This window comes from Crinia signifera, chromosome 6, assembly GCF_055691185.1.
Source record: "Crinia signifera chromosome 6, ASM5569118v1, whole genome shotgun sequence".
Lineage (NCBI taxonomy): Eukaryota > Metazoa > Chordata > Amphibia > Anura > Myobatrachidae > Crinia > Crinia signifera.
The window spans coordinates 283939973-283958396 of NC_139222.1; the positions used below are offsets into that span (position 1 = coordinate 283939973).

The window sequence follows — 18424 nt, forward strand, 5'->3', positions numbered from 1 at the left end:
AAAATACCACACACAAAAAGAAGAAAATGAAAAAGAAAATCCCCAAAACAAAAAAACACAAAAAAACCCCCACCACATTTAAGTTTAAGCAATTGAAAAGGCATCTCCTCAATTACAAGATAGGAGTCTAAAAGAAAGTGTAACCCAAAAGAAATTCTGGTACTTATGTAGTATCTGGGCTGCCGATTTTTTGATTGTATGCCTTAAGTTAAGGCATACAATCAGATGCGATGCGATATCGCATCGCATGCGACCATCGGATGCGATGACCCGATTTTTCCATAGGAATCAATGTTAAAATGGACTGAGTCCATTTTAACATGGAATTCAATGGGAAAAAGGGGTCCTTTTCATACCCCTACTATCCAAGTGGGCATGGAGTTGGATATAAACCTGTGGCGAGCGTAGCGAGCCACTGAGCCCGAAGCGTGGCGAGCGAACGGTATTCCGTGTCCCCTCGCGGGGCTCGCTACGCTCGCCACAGGTTTATATCCAACTCCATGCCCACTTGGATAGTAGGGGTATGAAAAGGACCCCTTTTTCCCATTGAATTCCATGTTAAAATGGACTCAGTCCATTTTAACATTGATTCCTATGGAAAAATCGGGTCATCGCATCGCATCCGATGGTCGCATGCGATGCGATGTACCCGATTTAGAAATCGGCAGCCCAGATACTACATAAGTACCGAAATTCTTGTCCAGAATATAGATGTCCAGATTTCCCAGAAATTAAATATGTATATATTTTTTTAAACAAAGAGAATTAAAGACCGTACCCCCCTCAAAAAAAATTGTTCCGCAAACAGATTTTCTTTGGGCGTGTCTTAATAGTTTCCAGTATAGTTCGAATTTAAATAAGTCATGCTGCAGCGCTGCACACAAATAGCTGCTGTCTCACACTGCACAAAACAAAACAAACCCATTTATTTTAGATTTGAAAAAAAAATATATATCAATAAAAGTGGAGTGAATTGTGTTGCTGGAGGTGCCGAAAGTGTCTCCTATAAAGAAGCACCAAGTAAGTGAGATGAAGGCTTGGGGGGGAATAAGGCAGAAAATGTGGGTAACGCAATAAAGTCAGAGTTTTCAGAAGAAGTGTGATTCCGGTGATCTCCAATGCAAATTTAAAGCAGCAAGAATTAAAAAAAACACAAAAAAAAAAAACCAGGCTTTTTTCCCCATTCATTGCTACTTCAAATCTGCAGCTGAGATTGCCAATTCTGAAAATTCGAACCTTATTACGTAACCCCTAGACTTTATATTATTTGTATTTGAAGCCTATATTGAAAAAAATGCACACTTAAATAACAAAACTAAAAAGGAAAAAAAAAATAAGTTGGGAAAATAGAGAAAAAAATAACATTTATTTCTCTGATGGATTTAAAGAAGTTCTCCGCTTTAACAAATTAAAATGATTGGTTTGTTACATATATATATATATAAAAATATATATATTTTATTAATCTTTTTGGTTCATATCAAGAAAGGGGTCCAATCCCATTGCTCTAGGTTTGTTGCATGGCATTCAATGAACTAATGAGTTCAGTTTTGAGGTGGAAACACATTGCAAGGTACACAACATGGTGACCTCCTTCCACGTTGAGACATGAAGATAAAAAGAAAAAAAAATTCTGATTAGTTAGGGCCAGATGTATCAAGCTTCAACAAGTGATAAATAAAGAGTTATAAACAACCAGCCAATCAGCTCCTGTCTGACATTTTTCAAACCCAGGATGTAACATGTCAGGTAGCAGCTGATTGGCTGGCTGTTTTCACTCTCCATTTTATCACCTTTTGAAGCTTGATACATCTGGCCCTTTAAAAGAGTTAAAGTTTGAAAATAATAAAAAAAAACAACAACAAAAAATACACTTTGGAAATCCCAGAGCAGGATAAAGAAATGATCATGAACATTAGAATAATGGACACAGGACAGGATTGAAGAATGGATGTGAATAGGCAGAACCACGTTACGGCAGTGCTTAGACACATGCCCTCGGCTCGGCAATAGGTTTACTGGAAATTTGGGTATCTTTGGTGTCTCTATTCTTCACTCATATGACTTCTTCACAGTCCATGAACCACATAAAAAATGCAGATTGCCGACTCCTCCAGTTTGCTCAACTACAGGCTACAATCATCTACCTGAAACTTCTCCTCCCCGTATATTTTGAGACGATACGGAACCATCTCATTATCAGCCACATACTTAAACTTTGATATTACAAACTCACCGTCCGAATGGAAATCTAAAACTCAGAATTGGCTTTCTTTTCATAGAATAAAAAAAATATTAAATTATAAAACCAACAGAAAAACATGGGCACACCCAAAGCATATAGCATGTAAAATTATAATGAAAAAAATAATATTTTTTTTTTTAAAGTGTTTTAAGTTTTAGAAAAAAAAAAAAAAAAATATTTTTTTCAATTAAAATAGTTTATTTTAAATCAATTTCCAAATTCTATTATTTAATTGGTGCAACCACGCCATTAAATTATTTATTGACGTTTAAGAATTAAAAACAAAATGTAAAAAAAAAAAAAAAAATGCCCATACAAATAAGGAGTTGAAGGTGTATATACATTTTTTAAAAATTCCAAAAAGAAATATGGAAGATTTCATATTCACAGCCCAGTTAAAAAGCTAAAAAAAAAAAAAAAAAAAATACAACCCACAACCGCACTTTGCAATATTAACAATTACTCCCCCCCACCTCCCCCCCAGTTTGTGCAATATGTTTAAGAAGCCCTTTGGCAGAAAAAAAAAAGAAAATAAAATTAACAAATATTTGGCAAGAAAACTAAAAACAAAAATGGAATTATTTTCTAATTCTACTGAACCCGGATTATAATGCCTAAAATGAACAAAACAGTAGAGTTGGTCTGTACTGAAGCAAATGATCTGCCAGAATGTGCCGTAGGTTACAAGTTGAAGAGGGATTCTATGTCGCGGTGACAAGGTGTGCAGCGTATAACCATATACAGATCTTTTCCAAGGCCAGTTATTGCCCATTACAATTCCGAATTGCCCTCTGTGAGACCAAACCATTGCCCGTATGTTATAATGCCAGAGGATTACATTGTTCTGCTCCGCATCTAATACAGTGCAGCATTATTCATCTTCCGAGCTGTAAGAGGAGGCATACATTTACAGAGACGGGACTGAGGCCTCCCCCGGCAGACCCCACAATATAGAGTCCGCAATGAGGCCTGTGCTCAAGAAATCACAATCGCATATCAGTTTTAATTCCAGCTTAAGATCCAGTTGCTTGCGGATTCCAGAAAGCTCCTTCCTGAATTGAATGGAATAGACGCACGCGTAAAAGGGTATATGTAGGTATACCGTAGGGCGCACACGCAAAGGGTATATGGTGGATGTGCGTGTGGCTCTTTAAAAAAAGACATTAAAAAAACAGAGATGCATTTTTTCTCTCTTTCTGTAGCATTAAATACACATAGAAAAAGAGCTGGTTCTGTAGACGAGGGCAGTCCAGGGAGAGAGTAACAGGTGGAGGTGGGGACTCGGCTGCCTTCTGTTTGCTGGAGGTAAGCTTTTTCTGCGGCTGCATCAGAGTGGTTGGGGGGGGCCGCATCACACGTCCCTCCAGCATGAAACACGATAAGCCCCGTAAATAGTCTACATTCCCCCTAAACCGCTTGTTATGCCTCCAACTTTTCCTTCTTTTTATTCTTCTTCAAGAAGGATGGGGTGCGGAACTTCTTCTTCTTCTTGTTGGGGGACTTAGAAGGAGAACCCTCTGGGGTCAGCTCCCCTTCGATGATCTTCTCCGTGCTCCGGACGGTGATTTCCACGTTCTCCCCAACGCTCAGCTGACTCACGCGCACAGCAAGGGACTCCTCTGCTTCCTGTCTGCTGCCGTTCTTTCCATTCAACACAATGGGGGAGTCGTGCTGGAACACCAAGTCATCAAGAGGCTCTGAGGAGGCAGAGGTGCATGGTGAGTGGAGAATGTTTATCCAGAAGCTAGAAGCCAGGGCCGCATATTAGGAGCCAGCAATTTTGTAGGTTACAATTCGAAATGAGCCTGAGCTCTACCTCTACATAACATCAATGGCCCCCACCCAACACTCCGACTGTGCTGCACACAATATACTCATGCACCTTTATGCAAGACTGTGCCCCTCCCCCAATATTCTGGTGCCCCCATACCAATGCTTACTTTCACAGTGAGCCAAGGCACCAGCATAGCAGCCCGTGCCCACCTAGTATGCCAGTACCCCCACATACCAGGCTGTTCCCAAGCATTAAACCAGTACCCTTCAGCATACCATCTTGTGTACATGCAGTATGCCAGTACTCCCAACATACTACCCTGTTCCTACGCATTATTCCAATACCCCCAACTTAACAACCTGTGCTCAAGTATTATGCTAGTACCCCTCAACCTGCCAGCCTGTGCTCTAGCAGTATACCAACATATTACCCTGAGCCCTCACCTCTATACCGGTGTACCCAAATAATCTCATGCCCCCAGAGTATTCCAACTATGCCAGTGCAGAGTACCCACATGTCAGCCTGTGCCCCTGCAGTATACCCACAATTTAGATTATGACACACACACACACATATACATATACATATATATATATATATATATATATATATATATATATATATATACACATATATTTATTAGAACTCTTAAATATTAGATTATGAATTATAAAGGTTCCTTCAAATACTACCTGTGCCCACACATTATAACCATACCCGGAAATATCAGCCTGTACCATCTCGTATACCTGTGCCCCCACATATCAGCTGTGCTCATACTTTGTAACCGTACCCGGAAATATCAGCCTGTACCATCTCGGTATACCTGTGCCCCCACATAGTAACCGTACCCGGAAATATCAGCCTGTACCATCTCGTATACCTGTGCCCCCACATATCAGCTGTGCCCACACATTATAACCGTACCCGGAAATATCAGCCTGTACCATCTCGGTATACTGTGCCCCCACATAGTAACTGTACCCAGAAATATCAGCCTGTTCCATCTTGGTATACCTGCACCCCCACATTCCAGCTAGTGGCCAGTATTTTCTAAAACAACTATATGACCCTGTGTTCACACCAGGCTTCACATCTGTCCCTGCACCTTCTTCTGTGGCATCCTCTCATGTGCCTGCCATGGGGGCAGCACCCGAGCCCACTGATGGATATCTAGACTAAAATCTAGGATATACAAGTCTCTGTATGTAGCAGGTGATCACGCAGAACACGGCATCCTACCGCAGACTAGTACCTGTGGAGGCGATCGGCGCCAGGGGCGGGCACTGGGTTACTGGGATAGGAGGCTCTTCTGAGATTAGTTCATGCTTGGCATCTGTTGGGTTTAGACTGGGGTTAGTGGTCATGCAGGACAGGCACTTGGGGGGTTAGGGGACGGGATGCAGTCATGCACAGAAACATTGCAGTCACAGGGAAACACTGAATGAGTAAGGACATAAAAGGTAGGATGTTTGTATTAGGAACGTCACAAATAACGGAGATCGGGTGGTCTGTATTTGGGGTCCCCACTCACCTCGTATTCCATTGCCCTCACCCTTTCGGACTCCGCCATTGGCTTCCTCGAGCAAATGGCTGAATGGGTTGGGGGGCGGGGGAGGAGCGTTCTCATCTTCCTCAAACTGCATTTGCTGCGGGAAAAACAGAGATGAGCGGTCACACCACATTTACCGCATGCTCATAACTAGGAACGATGCAACCGGGAGACCCAGAGTCCTAGTGATCTGCTGGTCCAAGCGGGTGGGGTTCTGCAGCCAGAGTGCGGGGACAGAACGAAATAACAGTGTCCATGGACGCATTTAGCATTTCTGTGGTCTCCGATACATGCGATAATCTTACACCGATTTTGCAGAGGCCCAGTGCGCTATTCTGCGTGCAACACAGTACGATGCATCCACCCTAAATTAGATTTAAATAACTAGCTCTATAGAATCAGCAAATCTATGGATTTAACATGTCCCTTGAAAGATTTCTCTTCCCAGCATTTTTGCGACACAACCGGTCATAGTCCCATGCCAGGACAGCTAGTTCTTATAGCCCACCCGTGTATATGATATACCACCATCTCCGTGCGCCAAGATATAATATTCACTCCCATCACAGGCAAGCAATGGCTCTTCCAAGCCAGGATACTTACAGGAATGGGCTTATCCACCACAATTCCAGCCAAAACCTGAGACTGAGGACCGGCTGTCTTCATATCGTACCGATTCTGCTCCCGAATCTAGGGGAGAAAAAGAAGATGGACAGATAGATCATTATTATACTGGAAAGACTTTGTATGTAACGTTACAGGATTACTTCTGGGAAGGACCAATCGGTTTAGCAGAACTGCTCCTGCTGCCGCCAATTCTCCTTTCCAGAGCTGCACAGGCCTTTGTGGAACTCAGGGCAGATTTATTAAGCTCGGTGAAGTGATAAAGTGTCTGGTTTTTTATCACCGGCCAATCAAGCTCCAACCTGTGAAGTTACAGGCTTGGTTTGAAACATGACAGGTAAGAGCTGATTGGCCGGTGATAAAAACCAGACACCTTATCACTTCACCGAGCTTAATAAATCTACCCCTAAGATCTTTCCTCTTCCTTTATGGATTACGATGTACTATGATAAGAATGTACTCATAGAACTCAGTATGACACCAGGATGTCTTAAAAGATAGATGCACTAAAGACAGAAACCGGTTGAGCGTATTGTGGTCCAACTCTACTCGGAGAACATCTGTAAAACCCTTACCTTGTTCCTTTTCTGCAGAACGTCCGTCGGGTTGGTGTTCAGAGGGACAAATTGGTTAGGATCTTCTATTTTGATGGGATACCCGCTGGAGCTCTTGGTAAACTCATCGGCTTTCATCCACTGCAAGAGAGAGAAGGACAGCACGGCTGAGGATTGGGGATATGATATGGGACGTAGGTCCTACGTGGGTTCCTCCTTCACAGCAAATAAGTGGTTTGACAGTGCTAATCCTAGACAAGGCACGTGGTAAATGCATCGGGCTGGACGAACAGATCCTAAGACGTAGAAACCTCACTCACTGTGATCTTGGTCCTGGGGCTCATCTCCCCATTCAGGGACTCCTCGGGCACGTGCACCCTCATGTACGTGTTTGGCGAGTTGAGCCAGCGCGTCTTCTCCCGCTGCTGCTTCTGGGCGAGGAACTTGAGTGGAGACTGCGGCATCATCTGGTCGTCTTCGAACGAGAAGGCTGTGACGGTGGCCGGGATTTCCACCTCGCTTTTGTGCCGCGGCTTCTCCCGTGTCAGGGGCTGTCTGTAGGCGTAGCCTGTCCTGTAACCCTGCGGAGGAAGTAAATATGAAGAAAGTCTGTCACTAGCTGTATACCAAATGGCATCACGTCATTAAATCAGTCCCCAGTAGCCCGTAGGTGGCGCTGTGGTTTTTACATTTGCTTCAGCACTCACCAGATTGTCCAACATTCTCATGAGAGATTCAAACTCCAACTCCCCAACTTTCCACTTGTGCTGCCCCTCCATGTTCACCCCACCTCCACCGGCTGCTGCCACGGAATGGGTGACAGCCTTATACTTCTCTAGGTCCAACAAGAGAAGGTTATCCATTCCGCCAGATCCAGCCAGCGCATGTACCTGCAAGGATATTACCATGAACATGGGCTCCCCAATAAGAACCGAAGTCTGAGGGGTTCCCCAATAAGCCCAGATATCTAAGAGACTCCCCAATAATCACTGACGTCTCAGGGGCGACGCCAATAACATCACAGTATCAGTCGCAACAAATGATGCATTTATCACAAAGGAAAAAATAAAAAAAGATTTAATTCCCCAAAAAGACACCACTGCAGACCGATGTCCGCCCTTCAGCGTTGAACAATGGCCATGGCGCCAAGTTACAGATTTTCCCAAAACTCCAATTGAAAACACAACTTTATTCGGTTTATTTTGATGCCTAGGATAATACTTTTCTGAAGGACACAGTAGTCTGCAGAGATGCCAGCGCAAGGATACTTATCAGGTAATCACGATTTTTAATGACCGATAATCGGTACTCCAGTACCCACACTTCACCCGTCTTGTTATTTAACCCCATGAGTGGTATGCCCGGAAATTTTCAGGGCTCAGCTGTGCTGCTGCAGCGGGCTGTCCTGGAAAATTTCTGGGCATACCACAAATATGAAATAGGTGCGCGACAGTGTTGTCCAGGTGTGCACCACTGGCGCAGAACCTCTAGAGCCCCCCCCCCGTCATTCCCCCAACCCTCCAGCCACCATACTTTTAGCAGCAATGACGTAGGCAGCAGGCTCGGGGATGTTCGGGCGGCTCAGGGGGACTCGGAGCGCTCAGGCACCCGAGTCCTCCCGAGCCACCGCGAACATCCCCCAGCCTGCCGCCACTGCTGAATGTGACAGGCCGGTGGCTAAAGCAGCGGGGACAGCGGCGGCAGGGAAGCTCCGGCGTACTATCGCCGGAGCAGAGGTGAGGGAGGGGGATTTTCAACTGTGGTGGGTTTTGCTGGGGCAGGACAAACCTGCCCTGGTATGTTTGTCCTGCCCCAGCAAAACCTACCACTCAAGGGGTTAATACCCACGACTTGGTGCTTGGAATTACCTGAACTTCGCAGGCCAACTGCACATTAAAGATGTAGTGGAAAGCTTCTTCCAGCGACTCGCCCAGCGCCAGCACCCCGTGATTCCGGAGCACCAAGACCTGCACACAGAGAAACAACCGGCATGTCAAGTGTGATGCCCACAGCGGGTAAAGGACACAGACAGATATTGTAAAACGCGTTGCACCGCACAGAAGTGCTACCTTAGAGTTGGGCCCCAGGACTTTCTGTAGCTGGATTCTCTCCTGCTGCTCGTCTAGAGAGCCCTGGTAGTTGTAGTACGCCACGTCACCGAGCAGCAGAGCCTCCTGGGAGATGGGGAGGATGCCGCATTTCATGGATGAGACCTGATGAGAGCAAGGAACTTATGAGGACGGAACAAGAAAAGGACTCCTAGAGCTCAGCATTTAGAACTTCTTCCTAGTCACAGGGGCGTTCTATGCAAATGAAAGGGGAGAGACAGACTATGCCCACATAAAAGCTGAAACAGTTGTAAGATACAGGGAGACTGCAATAATCCCCTATCTGGCTATGCTTGTGACCTATAAATACGGCATATCACTCACAGCAGCGGTGGCGGGTGTGTGGATATGGATGACACAGCGCACATCAGGACGCGTGGAGTAGATGGCGGCGTGAGGGCTGAAACCTGAAGGGTCGATTCGCAGGTTGGTGGTTCCTTGATCTACCACTTCGCCGACAATGTTCAGTTTCACCTGCAGAGAAGAGAGGCGATACTCAAAGAACAGAACATTGAGAGAACAGGCGGGGGGGGGGACACGACGACACACACACACACACACACACACACACACATACACACACACACACACACACACAATGACTTATTGGGTGGCTCTAGAATAAACAGATAATGGAGGAGAGACTTGCGCCCTTACCAGATTGGAGGCCGAGGCTTCGGAGAAGGAGAGACCTCTGGGAATAATCAGGATGTGGTCTTGTTCCTTGCTGACTCTGACCTGTCACAACAGTAAAGAATCAGGGATTGGACGGCAAGAACACAATGATATAATACGCGATCAGCTGGTAGGACGTCAGTTACTACTAGATCTCATCACTACGGAGCATCTGACGTTTCCATGTGCTAATATATTACAGTAACCTCAGCTTGGTAACACGCAGTTCAACAAAATTCAACATTTTTCGGTTTGATAAAAAGATCAGGCACATCGTTATCTACAAGCGGCTTTTATAAAGACAGAATAATCTGTATGAGAGGCTGGAACAGTGATGTTTTCCATTGTACAGAATCTGTGGGCTGTGCGGTTCCTGCGCCATCCCGCTAAGCGTCGCACAGTGTAGGATGTAAGACGGGATGTAGCTCCTATCACACAGCGTCATAGTCATTCTCGCAGAGTTTGACCACATTTAAAGACCAACTAAACCCATAAAGTATATTATTGCATCCAACCAATCAGCCCCAAACTGTCATTTTTCAAACACAGCCTATAACATAACAGAAACCGATTGGCTGGACGTTTATCATTATCACCCTCACATTTATCTCTTTTTAAGGCTTAATACATCTACCCCATAGAGAGTTATTAGGGTACTTGTTTCCTAGCACGGCCACAATCTTCTTGATCGTGTGCCTTAACTTTAAGGCACACGATGCCCACGATGGACCCGATTTTCTTTCAAATCAGGTCCATTTTACCGGCAAATGGAAAATCGGGTCCATCGCGTCGGTCGTGTGCCTTTAATAAGGCACACGACGCGACCGACGCGATGGACCCGATTCTCCATAGGCTTCAATGTTAAAAATATTTTAACATTGAAGCCTATGAAGAAATCGCGTCCATCGGGTCCATCGCGTCGGTCGCGTCGTGTGCCTTAACATGGCACACGATGCGACCGACGCGATGGACCCGATTTCTCCATAGGCTTCAATGTTAAAATATTTTTAACATTGAAATCGCGTCGGTCGCGTCGGTCTTGTGCCATTATAATGGCACAAGATAAGATGGACTTGATTAAGTCCATCTTCACATAGTAATCAATGGGAAAGGGGCCAATATGGGCCATTTCTCATTGTATATGGCCCCGTCATGCCCCCACATTGTAAACGCCACCCCACTATTAATGCCAACCCGAAGCGTGGCGAGCGCAGCAAACCCGCAAGGGGCGGCGGTGCGCGTCCTCCGACCTTTTCATACCCCTACTATCCACGTCGGCGTGGAGTTGAGAATAGAATAGTGTGGCGAGCGCAGCGAGCCACCGAGCCCGAAGCGTGGCGAGCGCAGCGAGCCCCGCGAAGGGACGTGGATACCTTCACAGGTATCCGCGTCCCCTCGCGTGCTTCACAGGTATCCGCGTCCCCTCGCGGTGCTCGCCACGCTTCGGGCTCGGTGGCTCGCTGCGCTCGCCACACTATTCTATTCTCAACTCCACGCCGACGTGGATAGTAGGGGTATGAAAAGGTCGGAGGACGCGCACCGCCGCTGCTCGCCACGCTTCGGGTTAGCGTCAATCGTGGGGTGGCGTTACCAATGAGGGGCCATTTCAACCATCAGGGGTGCAGAAATTGGGGTCTGGGGGCTATTTTACATTGAATCCTATGTAAAATCGGTTCCAAGGAACCATTTTACATTGGATCCAATGTAAAAATCGGATCGCATCGGTCGCATCGCATGCGACCAAATCGCATGCGATGCGACCGACGCGATTTTTCCGACACGACCATCCCGATGCTAATCGGTGTGGCCGTGCTAGGAAACAATTACCGTTATTAGAGTTTAGTTCCACTATAAACGTCTTCTTGATCCCTAAATATGGACAAGGGCAGGACCAACCCCAGGACCAACCCCAGGCTCCTGGTTATCAAAATATCTAAACACAATTACAAATGAATAAATGACGGCTGGCATCAACCTTAAATATTCCATGGCGATACCTCTTTATAACACCCTCCCTTACCGCCAGATGTAACAATGAGGCAGATGTATTAAGCTTGGAGAAGAGATAAACTGGACATAAAGTGAAAGGAGATAAAGCACCAGCCAATGACCTGTGTTTGAAAATGACAGTTGGGAGCCCATTGGCTGGTGTGTTATCTTCTATCACTTTATCTCTAGTCCAGGCTTATTACATCTGCCCCAATATATTAAATCCACTATATAGGACCTTATAGAACGTCAACCCCACTATCCCATCAGCCTCCACCCGGGTTCTAGACCAGTGTCGCACATGGTTGGCGGGAGCGATTGTCCCCCTCTGAGATTCAGTTGGGAGGAATTTATTTGAATTTTATTATACATTTAACAAAAGCCTCTGTGAGAAAAGTAGGGATCAGCGTCACTCACCGTGAAGTAGGCGCTGGCCAGGTGCGCCCAACCAAAGAGATCGGCCAGACGGTACATGCTGGCCAGCTTGCAGCGAGTCAACTTCTCCCCTTTAGCCATCAAGGCCTCTATGGCCGGGTGGATGTCGTTAATTGGAGTCACCATTCCCAGACCTGGTGGAGTGAAAGAGAGAGTCAATGAGCGAAATGAAGTCCGCTTACCATATCTAACACAAAGGATAACTGCGGGCGGGACACGAGAACCGCACTCTAACCACCATTCACTGACAAGCCAGCATCCTACCGTGTACCGCAGTATGGTATTCTGGTCAGTAGGGGGCAGCAGACGCTGTGACATTACAGTGACAGTGAGGCTATAGGTGCGTACCACCGAAAAATCTTCACATTATAAGATAGCAGCGAGATTTCTGGTAGTAATCCTCCGAGCTGGAGTGGAGGCTATCGGGTAATTAAAACCGTCCATGTGAATGATTTAGGCAGACACCTCTGGAACACAAGACATCTGGTGGCGTCTTCTCCTGTGCTGGATATTAAACAGGAGTAACCCAGCCCTGCAGTGCTTGTGGCCTGCCAAAAACCTTTGTACCTGCAGCTCAGTATATCTGAGAACACGTGTGAGTGGGTGCGACCGGGAGCATGCTCAGGGATAATAAGCTAGGAGAATACGGTGCAGGAAAAACACAAGTGATAATGACCCCATTAGATTTATTTACATTTCTCATCCCGCACTTGCCGTTAGGACCCACGTTGTACAATCCCATCTAGCACAGATAAGATTGGTTGGATTTAAGTGGAGAGAGACACAATCTGCCATCTACTTATGTGTAGCTTAACAATTCGCTTCCACCCCGTCGCTCACCTGCTGGTAATACCAACAGATGAGGGGTGGTCACCAGCGATGACGCCCTAGTTACATAGCATCAGGGGATATCACCAGCAATAGTACGTTTAGGTGTCATTAACAGGTGATTTCTTGTAAGTGGCGATAACCTTTATGTCTAACAGTTTGCAGCAAATTGCGTTACATATACCTGCGAGACACATAAAGGCCGTTGGTGTTCATCGCGTCAATGCAGACGTCAGGTAACTTACTGAGAGGAGAGGAGGAGAAGCCGGCGAATGAGCTGGCCATGATATAATCTGCGATTTGCTGCAGGGCCAGGAGACCCGCGGGGTTCTTCCCCTTCTTCATCTGATCCTGAATGAGACTTTCCAGATCCTCACGGAATGCCTGCGGGCACAGAGATGGGATATAGACCGTATTACAATACAGGATGTGCGGGCACAGAGATGGGATATAGACCGTATTACAATACAGGATGTGCGGACGCAGAGATGGGATATAGACCGTATTACAATACAGGATGTGCGGGCGCAGAGATGGGATATAGACCGTATTACAATACAGGATGTGCGGGCGCAGAGATCGGATATAGACCGTATTACAATACAGGATGTGCGGGCGCAGAGATGGGATATAGTCCGTATTACAATACAGGATGTGCGAGCGCAGAGATGGGATATAGACCGTATTACAATACAGGATGTGCGGGCACAGAGATGGGATATAGACCGTATTACAATACAGGATGTGCGGACACAGAGATGGGATATAGACCGTATTACAATACAGGATGTGCGGGCGCAGAGATGGGATATAGACAGTATTACAATACAGGATGTGCGGGCGCAGAGATGGGATATAGACCGTATTACAATACAGGATGTGCGGACGCAGAGATGGGATATAGACATATTACAATACAGGATGTGCGGGCGCAGAGATGGTAAATAGACCGTATTACAATACAGGATGTGCGGGCGCAGAGATGGGATATAGACCGTATTACAATACAGGATGTGCGGGCACAGAGATGGGCTATAGACCGTATTACAATACAGGATGTGCGGGCGCAGAGATGGGATATAGACCGTATTACAATACAGGATGTGCGGGCGCAGAGATGGGATATAGACCGTATTACAATACAGGATGTGCGGGCGCAGAGATGGGATATAGACCGTATTACAATACAGGATGTGCGGGCGCAGAGATGAGATATAGACCGTATTTCAATACAGGATGTGCGGGCGCAGAGATGGGATATAGACCGTATTACAATACAGGATGTGCGGGCGCAGAGATGGGATATAGACCGTATTACAATACAGGATGTGCGGGCGCAGAGCTGGGATATAGATCGTATTACAATACAGGATGTGCGGGCGCAGAGCTGGGATATAGACCGTATTACAATACAGGACGTGCGGGCACAGAGATGGGATATAGACCGTATTACAATACAGGACATGCGGGCACAGAGATGGGATATAGACCGTATTACAATACAGGACGTGCGGGCGCAGAGCTGGGATATAGATCGTATTACAATAAAGGACGTGCGGGCGCAGAGCTGGGATATAGACCGTATTACAATACAGGACGTGCGGGCACAGAGATGGGATATAGACCGTATTACAATACAGGACATGCGGGCACAGAGATGGGATATAGACCGTATTACAATACAGGATGTGCGGGCGCAGAGATGGGATATAGACCGTATTACAATACAGGATGTGCGGGCGCAGAGATGGGATATAGACCGTATTACAATACAGGATGTGCGGGCGCAGAGATGGGATATAGACCGTATTACAATACAGGATGTGCGGGCGCAGAGATGAGATATAGACCGTATTTCAATACAGGATGTGCGGGCGCAGAGATGGGATATAGACCGTATTACAATACAGGATGTGCGGGCGCAGAGATGGGATATAGACCGTATTACAATACAGGATGTGCGGGCGCAGAGCTGGGATATAGATCGTATTACAATACAGGATGTGCGGGCGCAGAGCTGGGATATAGACCGTATTACAATACAGGACGTGCGGGCACAGAGATGGGATATAGACCGTATTACAATACAGGACATGCGGGCACAGAGATGGGATATAGACCGTATTACAATACAGGACGTGCGGGCGCAGAGCTGGGATATAGATCGTATTACAATAAAGGACGTGCGGGCGCAGAGCTGGGATATAGACCGTATTACAATACAGGACGTGCGGGCACAGAGATGGGATATAGACCGTATTACAATACAGGACATGCGGGCACAGAGATGGGATATAGACCGTATTACAATACAGGATGTGCGGGCGCAGAGATGGGATATAGACCGTATTACAATACAGGATGTGCGGGCGCAGAGATGGGATATAGACCGTATTACAATACAGGATGTGCGGGCGCAGAGATGAGATATAGACCGTATTACAATACAGGATGTGCGGGCGCAGAGATGAGATATAGACCGTATTACAATACAGGATGTGCGGGCGCAGAGATGGGATATAGACCGTATTACAATACAGGATGTGCGGGCGCAGAGATGGGATATAGACCGTATTACAATACAGGATGTGCGGGCGCAGAGATGGGATATAGACCGTATTACAATACAGGATGTGCGGGCGCAGAGATGGGATATAGACCGTATTACAATACAGGATGTGCGGGCGCAGAGATGGGATATAGACCGTATTACAATACAGGATGTGCGGGCACAGAGATGGGATATAGACCGTATTACAATACAGGATGTGCGGGCGCAGAGATGGGATATAGATCGTATTACAATACAGGATGTGCGGGCGAAGAGCTGGGATATAGACCGTATTACAATACAGGATGTGCGGGCGCAGAGATGGGATATAGACCGTATTACAATACAGGATGTGCGGGCGCAGAGATGGGATATAGACCGTATTACAATACAGGATGTGCGGGCGCAGAGATGGGATATAGACCGTATTACAATACAGGATGTGCGGGCACAGAGATGGGATATAGACCGTATTACAATACAGGATGTGCGGGCGCAGAGCTGGGATATAGACCGTATTACAATACCGGATGTGCGGGCGCAGAGATGAGATATAGACCGTATTACAATACAGGATGTGCGGGCGCAGAGATGAGATATAGACCGTATTACAATACAGGATGTGCGGGCGCAGAGATGGGATATAGACCGTATTACAATACAGGATGTGCGGGCGCAGAGATGGGATATAGACCGTATTACAATACAGGATGTGCGGGCACAGAGATGGGATATAGACCGTATTACAATACAGGATGTGCGGGCGCAGAGATGGGATATAGACCGTATTACAATACAGGATGTGCGGGCACAGAGATGAGATATAGACCGTATTACAATACAGGATGTGCGGGCGCAGAGATGGGATATAGACCGTATTACAATACAGGATGTGCGGGCGCAGAGATGGGATATAGACCGTATTACAATACAGGATGTGCGGGCGCAGAGCTGGGATATAGACCGTATTACAATACAGTATGTGCGGGCGCAGAGATGGGATATAGACCGTATTACAATACAGGATGTGCGGGCGCAGAGATGGGTTATAGACCGTATTACAATATAGGATGTGCGGGCACAGAGATGGGATATAGACCGTATTACAATATAGGATGTGCGGGCGCAGAGATGGGATATAGACCGTATTACAATATAGGATGTGCGGGCGCAGAGATGGGATATAGACCGTATTACAATACAGGATGTGCGGGCACAGAGATGAGATATAGACCGTATTACAATACAGGATGTGCGGGCACAGAGATGAGATATAGACCGTATTACAATACAGTATGTGCGGGCGCAGAGATGGGATATAGACCGTATTACAATACAGGATGTGCGGGCATAGAGATGGGTTATAGACCGTATTACAATATAGGATGTGCGGGCGCAGAGATGGGATATAGACCGTATTACAATACAGGATGTGCGGGCATAGAGATGGGTTATAGACCATATTACAATATAGGATGTGCGGGCGCAGAGATGGGATATAGACCGTATTACAATACAGGATGTGCGGGCGCAGAGATGGGATATAGACCGTATTACAATACCGGATGTGCGGGCACAGATGGGTTATAGACCGTATTACAATACAGGATGTGCGGGCGCAGAGATGGGATATAGACCATATTACAATACAGGATGTGCGGGCACAGATGGGTTATAGACCGTATTACAATACAGGATGTGCGGGCACAGATGGGTTATAGACTGCGGGTACAGACATGGGTTATGCTGTATGACCCTGCACAGTGCCCGTGTGGACATGGACAGTATGACATCACACTGTGCGCGGGCACTGACCATATGACATCACACTGTGCCCGGGCAGAGACAGGCGTTATGATCTAACGGTAACTAGAACAGCCCTATATGCAGTTATATGGGGCAGCCGGTGATTCTGACATCACACTGCTGTACCTGACATTCCCCAGCACAGAGTATTAGGACTGTATGACATCACACTGTGCGCGGGCACTGACTATATGACATCACACTGTGCGCGGGCACTGACTATATGACATCACACTGTGCGCGGGCACTGACTATATGACATCACACTGTGCGCAGGCACTGACTATATGACATCACACTGTGCGCGGGCACTGACTATATGACATCACACTGTGCGCGGGCACTGACTATATGACATCACACTGCTGTACCTGACATTCCCCAGCACAGAGTATTAGGACTGTATGACAGCACACTGTGCGCAGGCACTGACTGTATGACATCACACTGTGCACGGGCACTGACTGTATGACATCACACTGCTGTACCTGGCATTCCCCAGCACAGAGTATATACAACGCTCCCAGTCAGACATGTATATATCGCATAGGATCTGCTGATCATCAGAACAGGCGTGGGAGGACACATCTCCCACACATCTACAGAGCAGCCTGGAAACCTGCCCAGCACTACATGTAAACACCGGAGAACAGACCCATCCTCCCCTGCCCAGAATTGGGGCAACAAGAGAGCAGGAGGACACGGCAGGGCGCGGGGTGACTACTGCAGAGCACAGAGGGTAGCAATGGCAGCTTGTGTGCCATAGGGTAGAGGATTACGCAGGGTGTAGGGGATTGGATTTTACCATAGGAAATCCCATCTGATATGCAGCTGGCATAATTGTCCTTCTCGTGTACACTGACTGCTTCCGCATGTACTGTCAGAATGTGCAGTACCCGGAACCACCAGCAGGGTGCATTATGAACTCAAAAAAAGGAGAACTTTGTATTTAAGGCCGCTGATATACAATGCGGTACTGACCTGTGTTCCCAGAGTGATTTATATTGTACTTATCCCATAATAAGGTCTGAAGGAGACTGCAGCACAATACCGCACGTATTTCCGTTAAGATCTCGGATATCATTCGCATTTCTCACATATTGCTCATTCCGGATTGTGTTTCTTGTACATTGTATTCTGAGCATTACAGGGCGAGGGGGATTGTACAGAGACCTGGTGCGGAACACAAAGCAGTCCCGTACATGGCTGCCATTATCTCGGAGGGCAAGGCGAGGACACAAATGTTCTGTATATTCATCAGACATTCCAAATAAACCGTTAGA

The 18424-nt window shown here is 46.7% G+C and overlaps 1 protein-coding gene across 3 annotated transcripts in view; it reads right to left on the bottom strand.

Annotated features, from left to right (window-relative positions):
* Positions 1-580: 580 nt before the first annotated feature.
* ADD3 (adducin 3) overlaps positions 581-18424 on the bottom strand; it is a 69905-nt gene continuing 52061 nt past the window's right edge. Inside the window, exons 3-15 of one of the 3 annotated variants that reach the window (XM_083149850.1) lie at positions 13030-13168; positions 11939-12090; positions 9515-9595; positions 9182-9331; positions 8819-8962; positions 8618-8716; positions 7457-7639; positions 7070-7330; positions 6771-6890; positions 6175-6261; positions 5554-5668; positions 5275-5355; positions 581-3942 (exon numbers count right to left, since the gene is read on the bottom strand). In XM_083149850.1, the coding sequence (XP_083005976.1) occupies positions 3665-3942; positions 5275-5355; positions 5554-5668; positions 6175-6261; positions 6771-6890; positions 7070-7330; positions 7457-7639; positions 8618-8716; positions 8819-8962; positions 9182-9331; positions 9515-9595; positions 11939-12090; positions 13030-13168 (1890 nt within the window). In that variant the 3' untranslated portion in view covers positions 581-3664. The remainder of the gene's footprint in view (positions 3943-5274; positions 5356-5553; positions 5669-6174; positions 6262-6770; positions 6891-7069; positions 7331-7456; positions 7640-8617; positions 8717-8818; positions 8963-9181; positions 9332-9514; positions 9596-11938; positions 12091-13029; positions 13169-18424) is intronic. The other 2 variants (XM_083149849.1, XM_083149851.1) reach the window with 2 other exon arrangements.